Here is a 14,149-nt window from a genome sequence, read left to right on the forward strand (position 1 = left end):
TTCATGGCGCTCACTGGGGAAGTACCATAGATAGTGGTCCCTGAAGCTTCTAGAAGCTGCTGTGCTGTGGTGACAGGTGCAGGCCAGCAGGCAATGCCTTTGGGTTTCAGTTCTGGTGTTATAACTCAGACAACTTTACCTGACTGAACCAACTGTGGCATAACCTCTCTGACCTCAGATGACACCCTTTAGCTCAGGTTCTCTCTAGTCTGGTGATAGCAGTAATTAGAGAATTGTCCTGGCTGTTCAGCGAGGCGTGCATACTGTGAGGCAGGCGTGCATAGGGTGAGACATACATAAAGTGTCTCTCTCAGGTGCACTACACACCAAGTGACTTCATTTCTTTTTCTCTTTTGATTTTTAAGAAATTAGACATTTTGATATTTTTCTTTATTTTTGAGAGTCTTATATAGAATAAAATCTCACATCTAACCCTACTTTCCTTTCCAACACTCCCCAATTTCTTCCTCCCTCCCAGCTCTGTATGTATGTACACACACACACACACACACACACACACACTACATTAAGTCTAACTAGAGGTAGCCATATGTTCATGGATGTGGAACCACACACTAGGACATGGGAAATCTAGCAGTGGTCCCATCCTCCAAAAAAAGAATAATTCTCCCCCAGCAACTACTCACTGTCAGTAGCCCCTCAGTAAAAGGTGGGAACTGTAGGTCATTGGCGCCATCTATCCTGGGTTCTAGCTGGCTCGATCGTTCACAGATGCGTCTTGTGCACAGTTGCCCTGAGGCTGTGATTGCAGCGGCCACAGCATATCCAGAAGACAGCCTTGCACAGCACTGCCCCCTGTACCCTAGCTCTTAAATTCTTTTCACCTCTTCCTCGGTGTCCTCTGTACCTTGGTAATAGTGGTAATAGTGGGGGGAGTACAGATGTCTTGTTTTGGGGTTACACACTCATGCACTTGATCTTAATTATACATCCCTTTATTGACCACTCCTTAGTCCAGGTGTATGGATATAAACATAAACATTTGGAATGCAGTTTCACAACCTGAACTCTTAGCAAAATAACAGTAACAACTAATCTGGGCTTCTGACTTCTCCCAGCTCTGGGCTGTGGACCAAGAGTACAGGACCAGGCCTGAGATTCCCTCCTGCGGAACAGGCTTCATTCAGTTTGAAAGCAGTCGATTGCCCCATCTAGCTGTGCCCCTGTTACACTGGTAGGCACATCTTACCAGGCATGTCAGTGCTAGGGAAGAGCAGGAATGGGTTTTCTCCCCAGCTGCCTGCATAGCACATTCTCAAGTGTGAAAGCTAGACAGTGGGGAGGATGTTTCTCTCCTAATTTGACCTTAATTAGTCTGTGTCTTGCAGCCAAAGTGTGTGGTGGCTTCAGCAACAGGGTCTTATGATATTACTCTGGTAGGTAAACAAGGGCCCTGACAATAGCCTGTGTGTTTGAAGACCTCTGGGGTGTCCATGGGGGGAGGGAGGGAAGCCAACCAAAACTCATAGCAGGATGTCCCTCGCCGTGCCCGGAGATTTTTATTTATAACTGTCTTCTGGAAGTGTCATTGTCCACTCATGTAGGGTACCTCACTCAAACTCCCCCTTTTTAAATGAGCTCACTAACTAGTGGTTTTCCATAGGGCTTTTTCATGTCCATAGTTTTGGTTAACCTATTTATGAGCTCTCTTCTGCCGCATCTTTTTGTCTCCATCCCCACTTAATCTTAATCCTGTCATTTTCCCATCTTTCGTATTCCATGTATTCGGCCATCCTCCAATTATCTTTTCTATTAGTTGAGGAATCATGGGTTTTCGGGTGGCTTTTTCATGTGTATTATAGGGTAGTCCTCCTGGGGCCATGTTACCCAACCCTCCACGCCCTTCCATCCTCAAACCTGTCAACCCCAGCCTTCTACCTTATTGCTCTCATTACTTGTAATGTGCTCCCTGGACACACCTCCTCCAAGGATCTCTTTCGTGTACTGGCTTCCACGGATGCTCCAAGTTAAACATACAAAACAAACGATTAGAAGCCAGGATCCCATGTGAGAGAGAACATGTGGTGTTTCTCTAGTTGGGCAGCGGTGACCTCACTAAATGTAATATTTTCCAGTCATATACATTTACATGCAGATTCCATTTTTTAAAATATTTTATACACTTTACAGCTAAGTAATGTTCCATTGTATATATGTACCATGTTTATCCATTCATCTGTTGCTGCACATCTGGTTTGATTCCATTTCCTGGTCATTGTGAATAGAACACTGAACATGGATTTTGAAGTGTCTCTGTAGTCAGATAAAGTGCACTGTGTTAATAGCTGTGTCATTTCACAGTCCTTTCTCTAGTTGTTACTTTTTTTGTTTTTTGTTTTTAAGAGACTTCCAGATTAATTCTAAAGAAGTTACATTACAGTCCCACCAACAGTCTAGACATATTTCCCTTTGCTCTCCTCTGTGGCAGACAGCATTTGTGGTCAGGTGTATTCTTTTCTTTTTCTTTTTTTATTTTTCTACTGTTAAGTTTTTTTGATACATATAATTATACATGTGCACACATAATTAGGACTTTTCCTACATTTGTGAGCTGATCCTAAATGCGCTGCTTTTCAATCTGCTGTTTAATTGTATATTTCCATGTATAAGTGTGAAACTTTCCAACTGAAAGAAAAACATGGAAAATAGGTCAAAAATCCAAAATCCAATGGAACTACATAAAAGAAAATACCGCCAGGTCATTATTATTAAAAGTAAAATGAAGTTCAGAGATACATCAGAAAATGCTAAGAGGCCAGGCAGTGGTGGTGCACACCTTTAATCCCAGCACTTGGGAGGCAGAGGCAGGCAGATTTCTGAGTTTGAGGCCAGCCTGGTCTACAGAGTGAGTTCCAGGACAGCCAGGGCTATACAGAGAAACCCGGTCTTGAAAAAAAAAAAAAAAAACACCCCAAAACAAACAAACAAACAAAAAAGAAAATGCTAAGAGAAAGGAAGCAGTAGCCTCATTTCAATATCAGAGAAAAACTATTTCAAGGCCTGAAGCACACAGGGTAAGGACGGCTTCAGGATTGTCTTTGCGTCCAATGCATCAACACAAACGTGTTTCTTACTCTCCTTATCTCTTCTCTAAGCCTTTCCGACTCATCTACTCCTCTTATCACTTCTTCGCGGTTCAGGGTTCTTGCGGCAGCGTCCTCTTGAGGCTCTGCACTGGGTTCAGCAGGCTCTCCTCAAAGGCTTCCGTCAGTTTCCTCCTCACATTTTCTCCAGAAGCCTGCTGCTGTGGTGGATCTTCTGAAGGATGGCCTTCATCTGCTTTTGGTGTGTTCTGGGATGTTCCTTCATTCTCATCACGAGACTTTTGCATGCGATTATTTTTTCTTAATGAATTAGTCCTGTAGGTATCTGGAGATTTTCTTCTCTTTTTGTACTTCGATTTATGTCACGCCCACAAGATCATGTGTCCTGGCAGTAGCAGGCCCACTCTTCTCCAGCAGGACTCCGTCATGTGTGTTCTTGAAGATGGCCATTCTAACCAGGCTAAGATGGAATCAGTAGTTTTAATTTAGTTTCCTGATTGTTAAGAACATGAGTATTATTTTAAAAACTGCCTCCTACCCACTTGGAGAACCAGAGGTTTGAGACTTTATGCTCAGATTTATAACCCATTTTTAATTGGGTTGTTTATTTTCTTGATGTTCAAGTTTGTTTTCTTTTTTTTTTTTCTTTATGTATTCTAGACAAGTAATCCCCTGTTGGATGTATAGATGGCAAAGATCTCTCCCGTTCTGTGGAGCACACACTCACTCACTTGAGTTCCCTTTGCTGTACAGAAGCTTTTTAGTTTCATAAGATCCCATCCGTTGATTGATGGTCATATCTTCTGTGCAATCAGAATTTTATGTATAAAGTCCTCGCCTGTGCCTGTAAGTTGAAACCCACTCCTTACTTTTCCTCTGGCGGTTGCAGGTCTTCTGCTGAGGTCCTTCATCCACTTGGAGCTGGGTTTTGTGCATGGTAAGAGCTAGGGATCTCTTTTCACATTTCTGTACATTAAATCCAGTTTTCCTAACATCATTTATTGAAGATGCCGTATTTGCCTACAGTTGGCATCTTTGTCAAAATCAGGGAAATGAAGTTGTGTTATATCTGGGTCCTTGGTTCTGTCCCATTGATCTAGCTATCTGTTCTTGTGCTGATACCATGCTGTTTTTAATTCTAAATATTTAAGAGCTGGCTGGTAAATAATTTTAGTAAAGTGGCTGGATATAAAATTAACACAAAAATTAGTAGTCTTCCTATTTACCAAAAAGAAATTAGAGAAACAATTATATTTATAGTTTTTATTTATATTTATATTATTAATTAAATTAATAAATTAAATATATAATTTATATAATATATATAAAATTATATATATAATATATAGTATGAATTTATATATTATATAAATATAAATATATAAATATATATTATATATATGTAAATATATATAATATATATAATAAATATTATATATATGTAAATATATGTAATATATATAATAATATATATAAAATTAATAATAAATTAAATATATTTAATTATATTTATAGTTTTTTAAAATATATATATTTTATAGTAAAGAAACATATACATATATGTTTGTTTACACATACATATACACACAAACATACACATACATACATACATATATACACAGACACACACACACACCTGGAAAGAACTCTAATCAAGGAAACAGAAGACCTCTGCAATGAAAATTTTAGGACACTAAAGAAATACATTGAGCCCCTAGAAGATAGAAAACCATCCCATGCTCATAGATTAGCAGAAAAGAAAGTGTGGAAATAACCGTCCTACAAGTTGATACTCCAGCGCCATTCTTTAGCTGACATAGAACAAACAATCGAAAAGTTTATGGAGAGAAACAAAAAGACCCCGAATAATCAAAACAATACTAAACAGAAAGGACACTGTGGGAGGTATCACCTGATTTCAAATTATACTACAGAGCCACTGCGGCGGTGAGGACACATACTCATTGTTAAATTACATGCAGGGTGAAAGTAACGGAGTGAGCATAAGACTGAATATTTGGAAACCTGCAGTGTTCAGGATGTTCGCAGACTCGGCCTTCCAGCTTCACCTTAACTGTGGATGATACTGATGCTGACAATGATAACTTGCTGGCACAGGAGCAAAGGGGCAGCACTGCCTGTCCTGTCCTTTTAATGCCTCGGTGGCTTCTGTTATTGTTGATAGCCTGAAAGTTAGTTATTGTGGATTTTACATTCTCCCGAACGGACAGGGGGAAACCCATCCTTTCTGTAGATTAGACTCTTGTTGCTATGGGTAAAAGGTGATTCACTTTAGGAAACAGTGTTGTGTGTAATTCAGTTAATTTTATTTATTCTAGGACTGAGTCATGTAGGTCTTCAATAACATGATTTTTTTTTTTGTAGATAGGTACTGAAATTACAACATGTTTTCTTAATTACATCATTTAAGTAGTGGGTGGTTCCATGTTTGAACTTAGTAAAACTTCATGTGAATAAGTTCCTGTAAATTGGCCCTTATCGTGGTACTTGAATCAATACATTTGAACATAATAGCTACTAAGTAAACATTAAAAAAAAATCTATTCATTGGATGTTGGTCTGTAGAACCCAAATGAAGTACAGTGAAGTAGAAACCTTGTGATTTATATGAAGAACAGGCCATGGTTTTATTGAAGCTCATTGTTTACATTTCTTAATCTTGTCAGCAATCTTATCAAGCTCCCAGTGAGAAGAAATGGTTTAGGAATGTTGCGAATGTTGGTGTTTGGTATGAATGGAGCTATCTGGTGTATAAGTGTAATATCAGATAGGGTTTCACAGTCTATTCAACTTCTTCAGTTGCAAATACAACGAATACATTTTCAGCAATGCGAGACAATGAAACCATGGAAACCTTACAAAAGGATAGAATGAAAACTAGTTTAGGCCAGTCAGAGTGGCCGTTGTGAGGCTGGAGTATCTGATGTCTGCTTACCTGACATCTGACGGGCCTGATGAGAGTCATGAGCTTTTGTCTAGGGATTCGGACTGACCTTGTCGGTAGTGAAACGCCAAGGAGTGATATGGTGACGTCACTTTCTTGTCTACTTCCTAATAAACACTGTGTTAAAGTCACAGTGAGCCGGAGAAAGAGCAGTCCTTAACCAGCAAAGAAGGAGCCACCAGAGTTTGAGGCTGACCAGTATTTTGTCAGTTTCTTTTAAAGAAATATGGTTGTGATAACTAGCTTAAGTGTGTGTGTCAAAGGGGGTGGAGTTAGGAGGAAGCTAGGCGGAGCCCTAGGTACCGTGGGCACGTGTGTCACGCTCAACAGTTGTATCAGTTACTCTGCTGACTTTCCCTTCATCCTGGCCTTTGTGTGAGCGTTCCCTCATTTCTGAACTCTGACCTTTGAGATGCCACAGGATCCAGTTCATAGCCCATGTCTCTGCAGTGTCTCTGCTCTGGAGTTGGCAAAGCTTTCTGTAAAGGACCAGATGTGACCTGTCCATCTCTGTCACAAGTGCTCAGTGATGCATTCTGATACACAGCCATCAGCAACCAGAGTCAAATGAGCATGGGAGGTCCCACTATGTGCTCTAGTGTTGGGGGTCGTGGAATCCATTTGATTAGCTGTGGTCAGTGGCATTCTGTGGCACTGGTGTAACTGCAGTAGGCACCTTCACTAACTGCCACTCTTTCCCCTGTAACCTGCTTGTCCGTTCTCTTACCTTTGTGCCACGTCTGGGTCATTGGCATCATATCCTTTGGAGACATGTCCAGCTCAACTTTATAGATTTTTTTTTTAGATTTATTTACTTATTTATTTGTATATGAGTCCTTTATTTGCATGTATGTCTGCATGACTGAAGAGGGCATCAGGTTCCATTACAGATGGCTGTGAGCCACCATATGGTTGCCAGGAATTAACTCAGGACTTCTGGAAGAGCAACCCAGTGCTCTTAACTGATGAGCCATTTTCCAGCTCAGGCTCAACCTTTGAAACGTAGCCAGAAGACATTTTCTCTCCACCTCATCAGCTGACCCGTTGCAGCAGCCTCCGGATTCTCTCCCTTTGCTCTACAGAAGACACATCATCCCTTTAAAAATGCACACACTCTGTCGAAACCCAGAGTTTTTTCTATTTTACTCAAAAGAAGTGTGAAGGACTCTGTTAGGAGATCCCTTATGGCATTGCCCTGATTTCAGCACCGCCCATTTTCCTGCCTTTGTTGCCTGCCTGCCTGGCTACCCTGTTGGTGTTTCTCAACATCTGTGGTGCTCTCTCTCCTCAGCACCTCCCTCCATATTACTTCCTTCAGGCTGCTGTTGACATGCTGCCCGTGTGGACAACACCTCCTGGCTGTCCAGACTCACCGTGATTCTCTTTGCCTGCCCTTCTGTTTACTTTTTTTACTTTTGTGGTGCTACAGTCGTGCTGTAGTTTATACACATCTATCACTCCCGTCTCCCACTAGAATACGTGCATGAGACCAGGAAATTAGAATTTGTATTCCTAGCACACAGAATGCTGTATGGAAAGTGTATGTGTTCTGTAAATAATTACCAAATTAATTACTGTGAGGAAGCCTAGGAAACAAAGAAAATCAGAAGCATGAGAATGTCAATATTTAAACATTGATGGGGAGCAGAGAGAGCTCGTTGGCTAAAAACGTGTGTTGCTCTTTTAGAGGACCCAGGTTTACTTCAAGTTAACTCGTAACCCCAGTTCTGGGGAATCTGTTACCCTCTTCTGAGTCCTGCAGGCTTCAGACATTCATGAGGTTTACACACGGATGCAGTACACCAGGCACCAGGCATTCATGCTGTACATACACATGAAAGACACCCAGTATCATAAAAAATAATAAAAAAACCAAACATTTGTATGTGAGTAGTCTCGTTCCTGTGTGCTCGTCCTCAGCTGCAGAGAGGATCTCTTCTTATAAGCATCACCTGTCAATAAAAATGCTATGGCCAATGAGCTGAGGCGGAAGTAGGAGGTGGGACAAAACTTGGGTTTACTTTTTACACTCAGCTTCACCCATCCATGTCACATGTTCTGTAGGAGTTACCTGGTTACCAGGGTAGGGAAGGGGGAAATGAATCGTAATAAGTCATTTACTTCATAACTACTGAATGGCAGCAAGGTGTTAGCTACCTTCAATAAAGTGTAACAAAGCAGACAGACACAAGAACCAACAAGAACACTTCCCCTCAGAATTTAATCCTCACACTGAGTGCTCATGGCATTGATCATTTACTTTGGCCTTTTACCAGCCTCTTAGCACCTCAGCTGGACCTTTCTTCCTACGGACTGTAGGTGGAAACTGGGTTATACTGTTAGTTCTCTTAAGGAAATGGATGTCAGTTTAGTACAGTTCACTTAGTAATGAGTCTCTTCAAAAGTCAGATTTTTCCTCCTTGAAGCATTAGTTTAGATATTTTGTGCAGTAGGTGTTTGAAGCTAGACACAATATTGAATTAAATGGTTTCAGCAACTGAGTGTGGGTTAGTTGGTATGTATTTCTCTTCAGGCTGGAACAAGTTTTGAAAGTCGAATTAAACTCTTACGGTGTGAAGTTAGCTTTGTAAAAAGCATATAAGTTCCGAAAGCAGACCAGGACCTTCTTGTGATAAAGAGCAGAGTGTGCGCAATGGTAATTCTGTCGCTCTTTCCTTTGCAGAGCATGTAGCTGGTCACTACATTTCCCCTTTCCATGACATTCCCCTGAAGGCGGACAGTAAAGAGGTATTGTTTTTTTACTTGTTTGGGGGATGAAAAACTTCCTGTACACGATAGTATGAAAATACTTCACTATTGCCCAAAAATGCTTTTGTAGAAATGCCTTGAAAGTCAAAATGTGGTTGGTAGGCAGGAGAAGAAACCAAGGGACTGGAACAGGACTGGAAGCCTCCGTTCTAAGTTAGGATTTGCGTGAGGCCAGAAGAGGGGATATTTGCGGTCTATGATGTTTCGACTGCAGTAGGAATCGAAGGTTCAAGGGTAGTAACATGGGAAATTAATCTGCTTATTTTGAATCATAATATAGTTAGCATTTGCGGGAGACTTCTGTGTGCTGGCCACTGTACTATTTTCTTTAACTCATGCAAGTTGCCATCACAATGTCCAAGGGCCATAAGGCGGCAGGCATTTCATTGGTTTGTGTGACAGCCTACAGCTGGCAAGTGTCAGAGGCAAGTTTGGAACTGGCCCTTCTGACCACGGAGTTTCTTCCCCTTACCACTCCGAAGCAGAAATGTAAGGCTGGGAAAACCTGGGCTTCGTGAGCTTCTCTCTGTAAAAATCACTTGACAGTTGGAAGGATGTTGGTGGGGTGCGTGTTAGAGCCACTGCTGAAGGGAGAGCTGAGAAGACAGTTAGGCCAGAGCCCAGTGCTTGCCATGAGTTATTGTAACTCTGAGGGCAGCTTCTGTTACTAACTTACTCCTTGATAAGGTTCCACTCCTTGCCCCTGGTCTCAAATGTGGGTAGGGTGGGTGTGGAACAAAGGTGGACAGACATCTGCGGATGTAACATCCCGCCTATGGACTTTGAGGATAAGGCAGACGGTGCCGAGATCCATACACAGTGTCTGTATAAGCTGATTTCCCTGAGCCAGTCATGATGACAGTTTTGCTCCTTGTGGTTTGGGGATGTAGAGTTTTTGGAACAAGGATAGTGTTTCAGGGCAGCACGACTTGGGATAATCATTTTCCGCTCATTTTGGTTCTTTTTTACTAGTCATTCTGGTGTGTAAGTTTTACATAGACCCAGTAAACATTTCTCAATGGCATAATCTTTCTTCCCGCCCCACCATGCACTCTGGCTTAATTTAAAAGTACTTAGTGGAGGCACAGTCATCACACCTTGGTAGAATTCACAGGCCGGAGGTAGAGCCAAGCACTTTCACAGCTTGTTAGTCAAGCTCCCGGGAGTTTCATTTCAATAATGAAATGACTGTTTGTGGCGCAGTCACTGGAACCTGCCAGTCTCTCCTTCAACACTCAGCTGAGCCTCTCTTACACCAGACGGACTTGGGGAGTGATGTGAGAGAGCTTTAGATTTCCCGATCATTTCCTTTTAAAACATTTGAGGCCGGGGATGCTGAGGGAGAAGCTGTCCAGGCATTACTGGTAGGTTCTCTGTTGAGTGCGAGTTTCTAGACAGCGGCTAGTAGAACATGTATGCAGTAGGCATGTTTTTGTTGCTCTGAAATGTTCCAATCGTAATTATCATCTTTGCTCTTACAGGAACATGGCATTCCCAGGAAAAAGGCACGGAATGATGAACATAAGGTATACTTTAAAGTTTTTATTGTTTGAATCATTTAAAAATTTATTTTGTGACTATGCTGTTTGTGTTTGAATGTGCATACATGTGCAGATCGATACTCATCGAGGCCAGAAGAGGGCGCCAGATCCCATTCAGCTAGCATTACTGATGGTGAGCTGTCTGACGGGGGACTGGGAAGCCAGCTTGGGTCCTCTGCCAGAGCAGCCAGCACTCCTAACCACAGAGCTGTTCCTGCCGTCCCCTCTGACACTCTCTACAGTCTGCTAATGATCTTGATATAGTTTGCATATTTAAACTACGTCTAATTTTTCCCCTACAAGACTTTTGTGTGGATTCTGATGATTTCCTCCCAATGTCTCTTTAAGGCATCTGGGGACAAACTCACCATTTAACCGTTTTTATAGTGTTAAAATATTCACAGCATAAAATTCATCATTTTATCCGTTTCTAACATGTATATAAGTGGGCTCTCACCTACTGCTGTCCTTTCCTGCCCCGATGTATTTCTTTGTTAGATGGAACCAGAGAAGATAATTTGAGAGTCTCTTTTAGAATTAAGGCACAGCTGTCTTTTGGAAGTAGGAAAACAAATACAGCCGCTACATGCTAAATTTAATTGATTCCAAATGTGTCTTTTAACTATGTGCCGCTTTAGTGACGACTCAGGACCGAAACATTTGATTGGCTCTCTGCCCATCTCTTGCTTCGGGTGCCGGTTTCCCTGCTAAGCTTTTCTCCTTGCTCTTCCTCCAGCCCCTTGCCTCCAGAGCTGAAGCTGCTGCCCCAGCCTTTGCGGTCACTTTGGAGCATAGCTCCAGAGGCTGTCAAATTCCTCTACCGTTTCCCTGCCGACCATATTCTGTTCTCCTAACGCAGTTGTCAGACCGCTTGTGACGCATCCACACTGACACCCTGCAGCACCTGTTGAAAGTGTGGAGGCTAGACCCTTTTGCATCTCTGCTGATGAGAGTCTCTGCTCCATGGGCTCTGGCTAGTCTGTTTTAGCAAGTGCACTTCCAGTGTGAGAAAGAACCATGCTCTAGATGGGAAATGACATACAGGCTACAGACATACAAGCTTTGTAGTTCCAAGAGACACAGCATGTTCGTCTGAAATAGTCTTTTTAGTGGGGAAAAATATGTTCCAAGTTCAGAGTGTCAAATTAAAGTGTAATTGTTGTAATGCAGATTATATGTTGGTGACTGATTGGTATTTACAGAGAAGAAAGAAGGGCCGTCTCTTCCTGTTTTACCTGCACATACATGAAAATCAGTACCTGCTTTGTCGTGTGCTATTAGTGTTTCTTTTTTATTTCTTTCTATTATCTGCCACCACCACCACCACCACCCCCCCACCAGGGGAAAAATGAAAAGGAGTAAAGGAAGGGATAGGTTTCCCTGCTGTATTTCTGATTTGAAATATGTATCTTGGATTTTCTGACAAATGATGGTAGGCAGTTGTGGACTTATAATTAATGCCAATCTTCGGTAAACAAGACTGATCTTGGCTTTGATGAATTACAGCGAGAGCGTACTGCAGCCAGAAAGAAGAAAGGCAGGTAGCATGAGCCCCAGCCATCAAGTGACCAAGAGTGTGCCTTGCAGGCTCACATGTCAGACCTGTTCCTAATCTGTTGCTCTTTTGACCCAACTCAGATTGTGTAGCCGTTAACCAGCCTGGTTTCCTCTGTCACCTGCATTCATCTGTCTACATTTGTTAGCCTGGTCCCCTCTGTCACTTGTATTCGTCTGTCTACATTTGTTCCCTTTCACCCAGGCTTTCAGAGATGAGTACGTTGTGCAAACATCTGCCATCTACTTAGGGTGTTTTCTTTAAGAGCTTCTCAGACACATTGAAACAGGCACGGGGTCCCTCATGAAAGACCATAGGGGATGAAGCAGGGCAGCGGGCTGTGGATGAGGCTGCAACTCTAGGTGTGCGCTGTCAGCCTGAGCTCCATGTACTCCTCTGGGGCTCCAGCTCTTTCTTACCTTGCAAAACATTGTCTTATCTAGAAGTCTTTAATTTGAAAAAAAGCTACTAAGTGGCATTGTTTAAATCAATAGCATCTGTTTTTCTAAGGAAGTCCCCGAATGTGGGGAGCCATGCTCTAAGCCAGCTTGGGCCTTATCCTAAGATTCCTCAGAGAGTTTTAAAAAATTAGCAGTTCCCTGGCTTCGCCCTAGACCAGTTGAACTGACAAGGTGGGCAGCAGCCCTAAGCAATCTGATTTTGTGTTTGCCTGCTTGTCTGTTAAAACTCACCCAGTGGTTTTTATATATGCAGGGTAGAGAGGTAATACATTTTTGCTTTCCTAATCTGTGATAAAAGACTAGGTTTGCTTGTTTGCTTGTGTTTATTGTAGCTGTATACTTTTTTAAAACATCATAGTGAATGATGAAATATATAATTCAAGCTCTAATTTTTTGTTAGTTTTTGAGATTATACTTACATTTCCCTTTCCTTCCTTCAAACTCTCCTGTATACACTTCCCACTCTCCTAAAATGTATATCCTCTTCTTTCATTAACTCAAATTGTATACACACACACACACACACACACACACATATTGGTAATTATAACCTGCTCAGTCCATATACTGTTAGTCGTATGTGGCATTTTCAAGTGTCAGGGCTGACCGTGTGGCACTGGACAACTGCTTAATGTGCTCTTCCCTGGGGGGTGGGGGGGCACACCTCCCCTGTTCCCAGCTTTCCTCAGTTGCCTAAGTTCGTTGTGTAGGGTTGAGTGCTTGTGTCCGCCCCCACCCCGCCCCATCCCATCTCACCTCACCCCTCTGGTCCACTTTGGCATGGCCCTTGGTGTAGCTCTTGTTCACCTCACATTTAGACAGTCATGTTGGTGAGACTTCTTGCATTAGCTTCTGGCATTACTAGGAGCCACCGTCTCCGAGCAGACTTCCTGGGTGTCTGCTGCTTACTGTCTTTCCGCTCCCCCCCTGTAGTGTCCCTGACCCTTTGGTGTGGGAGTGTTTTGTAGATGGATGTATCCACAGAGCTCTAATCGTTTTATTGTTAGATTCGGTAGCTATACACATTACTGCCAGTAACTACAAATGCTTCTAACTGCTCAGTTAACAGTTACAGACTGGCATGGGGCTGCACCATGCTTTGGATAATGCTGCTTTAAACTGTTGCTTCCCCATGACTGATTCCTTGTTGCCGTTAAACATAGTATCCTTACCCGTTTGCAAGCCTCCTTTAAACTGTAAGAATTTCTCTTTGTGAGGCAAGCCCTGTGAATTGTATTTACCCACTACTGATCTAGTCTCTTTTCAGTTAAGCAATGTACAAAGTACGGAAGTGAGAGGAAGAAGCCATGGTCCTTTTAGAAGGTTAAGTAATCTGAACCACTAACTTGGTTTTAGAAAGGCATGTCTAAGTCCTCGGAAACTTTGTAATAGCCTATAGTGTTAACTTTAATGTTAGGTTATGATTCTAGCACGGATGCAAATATTCTTCTCACCATTTCCAGCATTTTTACCCCCTTGATTTTCTGTGTGTGTTTCTTTAAATTACATAATGATATTTTAGCCGCATTGTCATGGGTGGAGCAGAAATGGTCTGTCATTCTAGCTTAGCTGGAAAATAAATGTCAAAGCTCATTTCCTGCCAGGTGTGGCAATGCATGCCTTTAACCCCAGTACTCAGGTGGCAGAGGCAGGCAGATTTCTGTCAGTTTAAGGCCAGCCTGGTCTGGATAGCAAGTTCTAGGCCAGCCAGAGTTACACGGTAAGACTCTGTCTCAAAACAGACAGCTGCAGACCACATCTGATTCCCAGTGTTGTCGCTGCCCTAAGAAGTG

General features: G+C 42.3%; 1 protein-coding gene and 1 pseudogene across 2 annotated transcripts in view; one reads left to right on the top strand and one right to left on the bottom strand.

Moving 5' to 3' along the window:
• Positions 1-14,149, top strand: part of Ppa2 (inorganic pyrophosphatase 2) — a 69,717-nt gene that overhangs the window by 5,950 nt on the left and 49,618 nt on the right. For both annotated transcript variants that reach the window (XM_034499383.2, XM_034499382.2), the window contains exons 2-3: positions 8,714-8,778; positions 10,281-10,325. In XM_034499383.2, the coding sequence (XP_034355274.1) occupies positions 8,714-8,778; positions 10,281-10,325 (110 nt within the window). The remainder of the gene's footprint in view (positions 1-8,713; positions 8,779-10,280; positions 10,326-14,149) is intronic.
• Positions 3,015-4,062, bottom strand: LOC117706545 (transcription elongation factor A protein-like 8; annotated as a pseudogene).

This window comes from Arvicanthis niloticus, chromosome 4, assembly GCF_011762505.2.
Source record: "Arvicanthis niloticus isolate mArvNil1 chromosome 4, mArvNil1.pat.X, whole genome shotgun sequence".
Lineage (NCBI taxonomy): Eukaryota > Metazoa > Chordata > Mammalia > Rodentia > Muridae > Arvicanthis > Arvicanthis niloticus.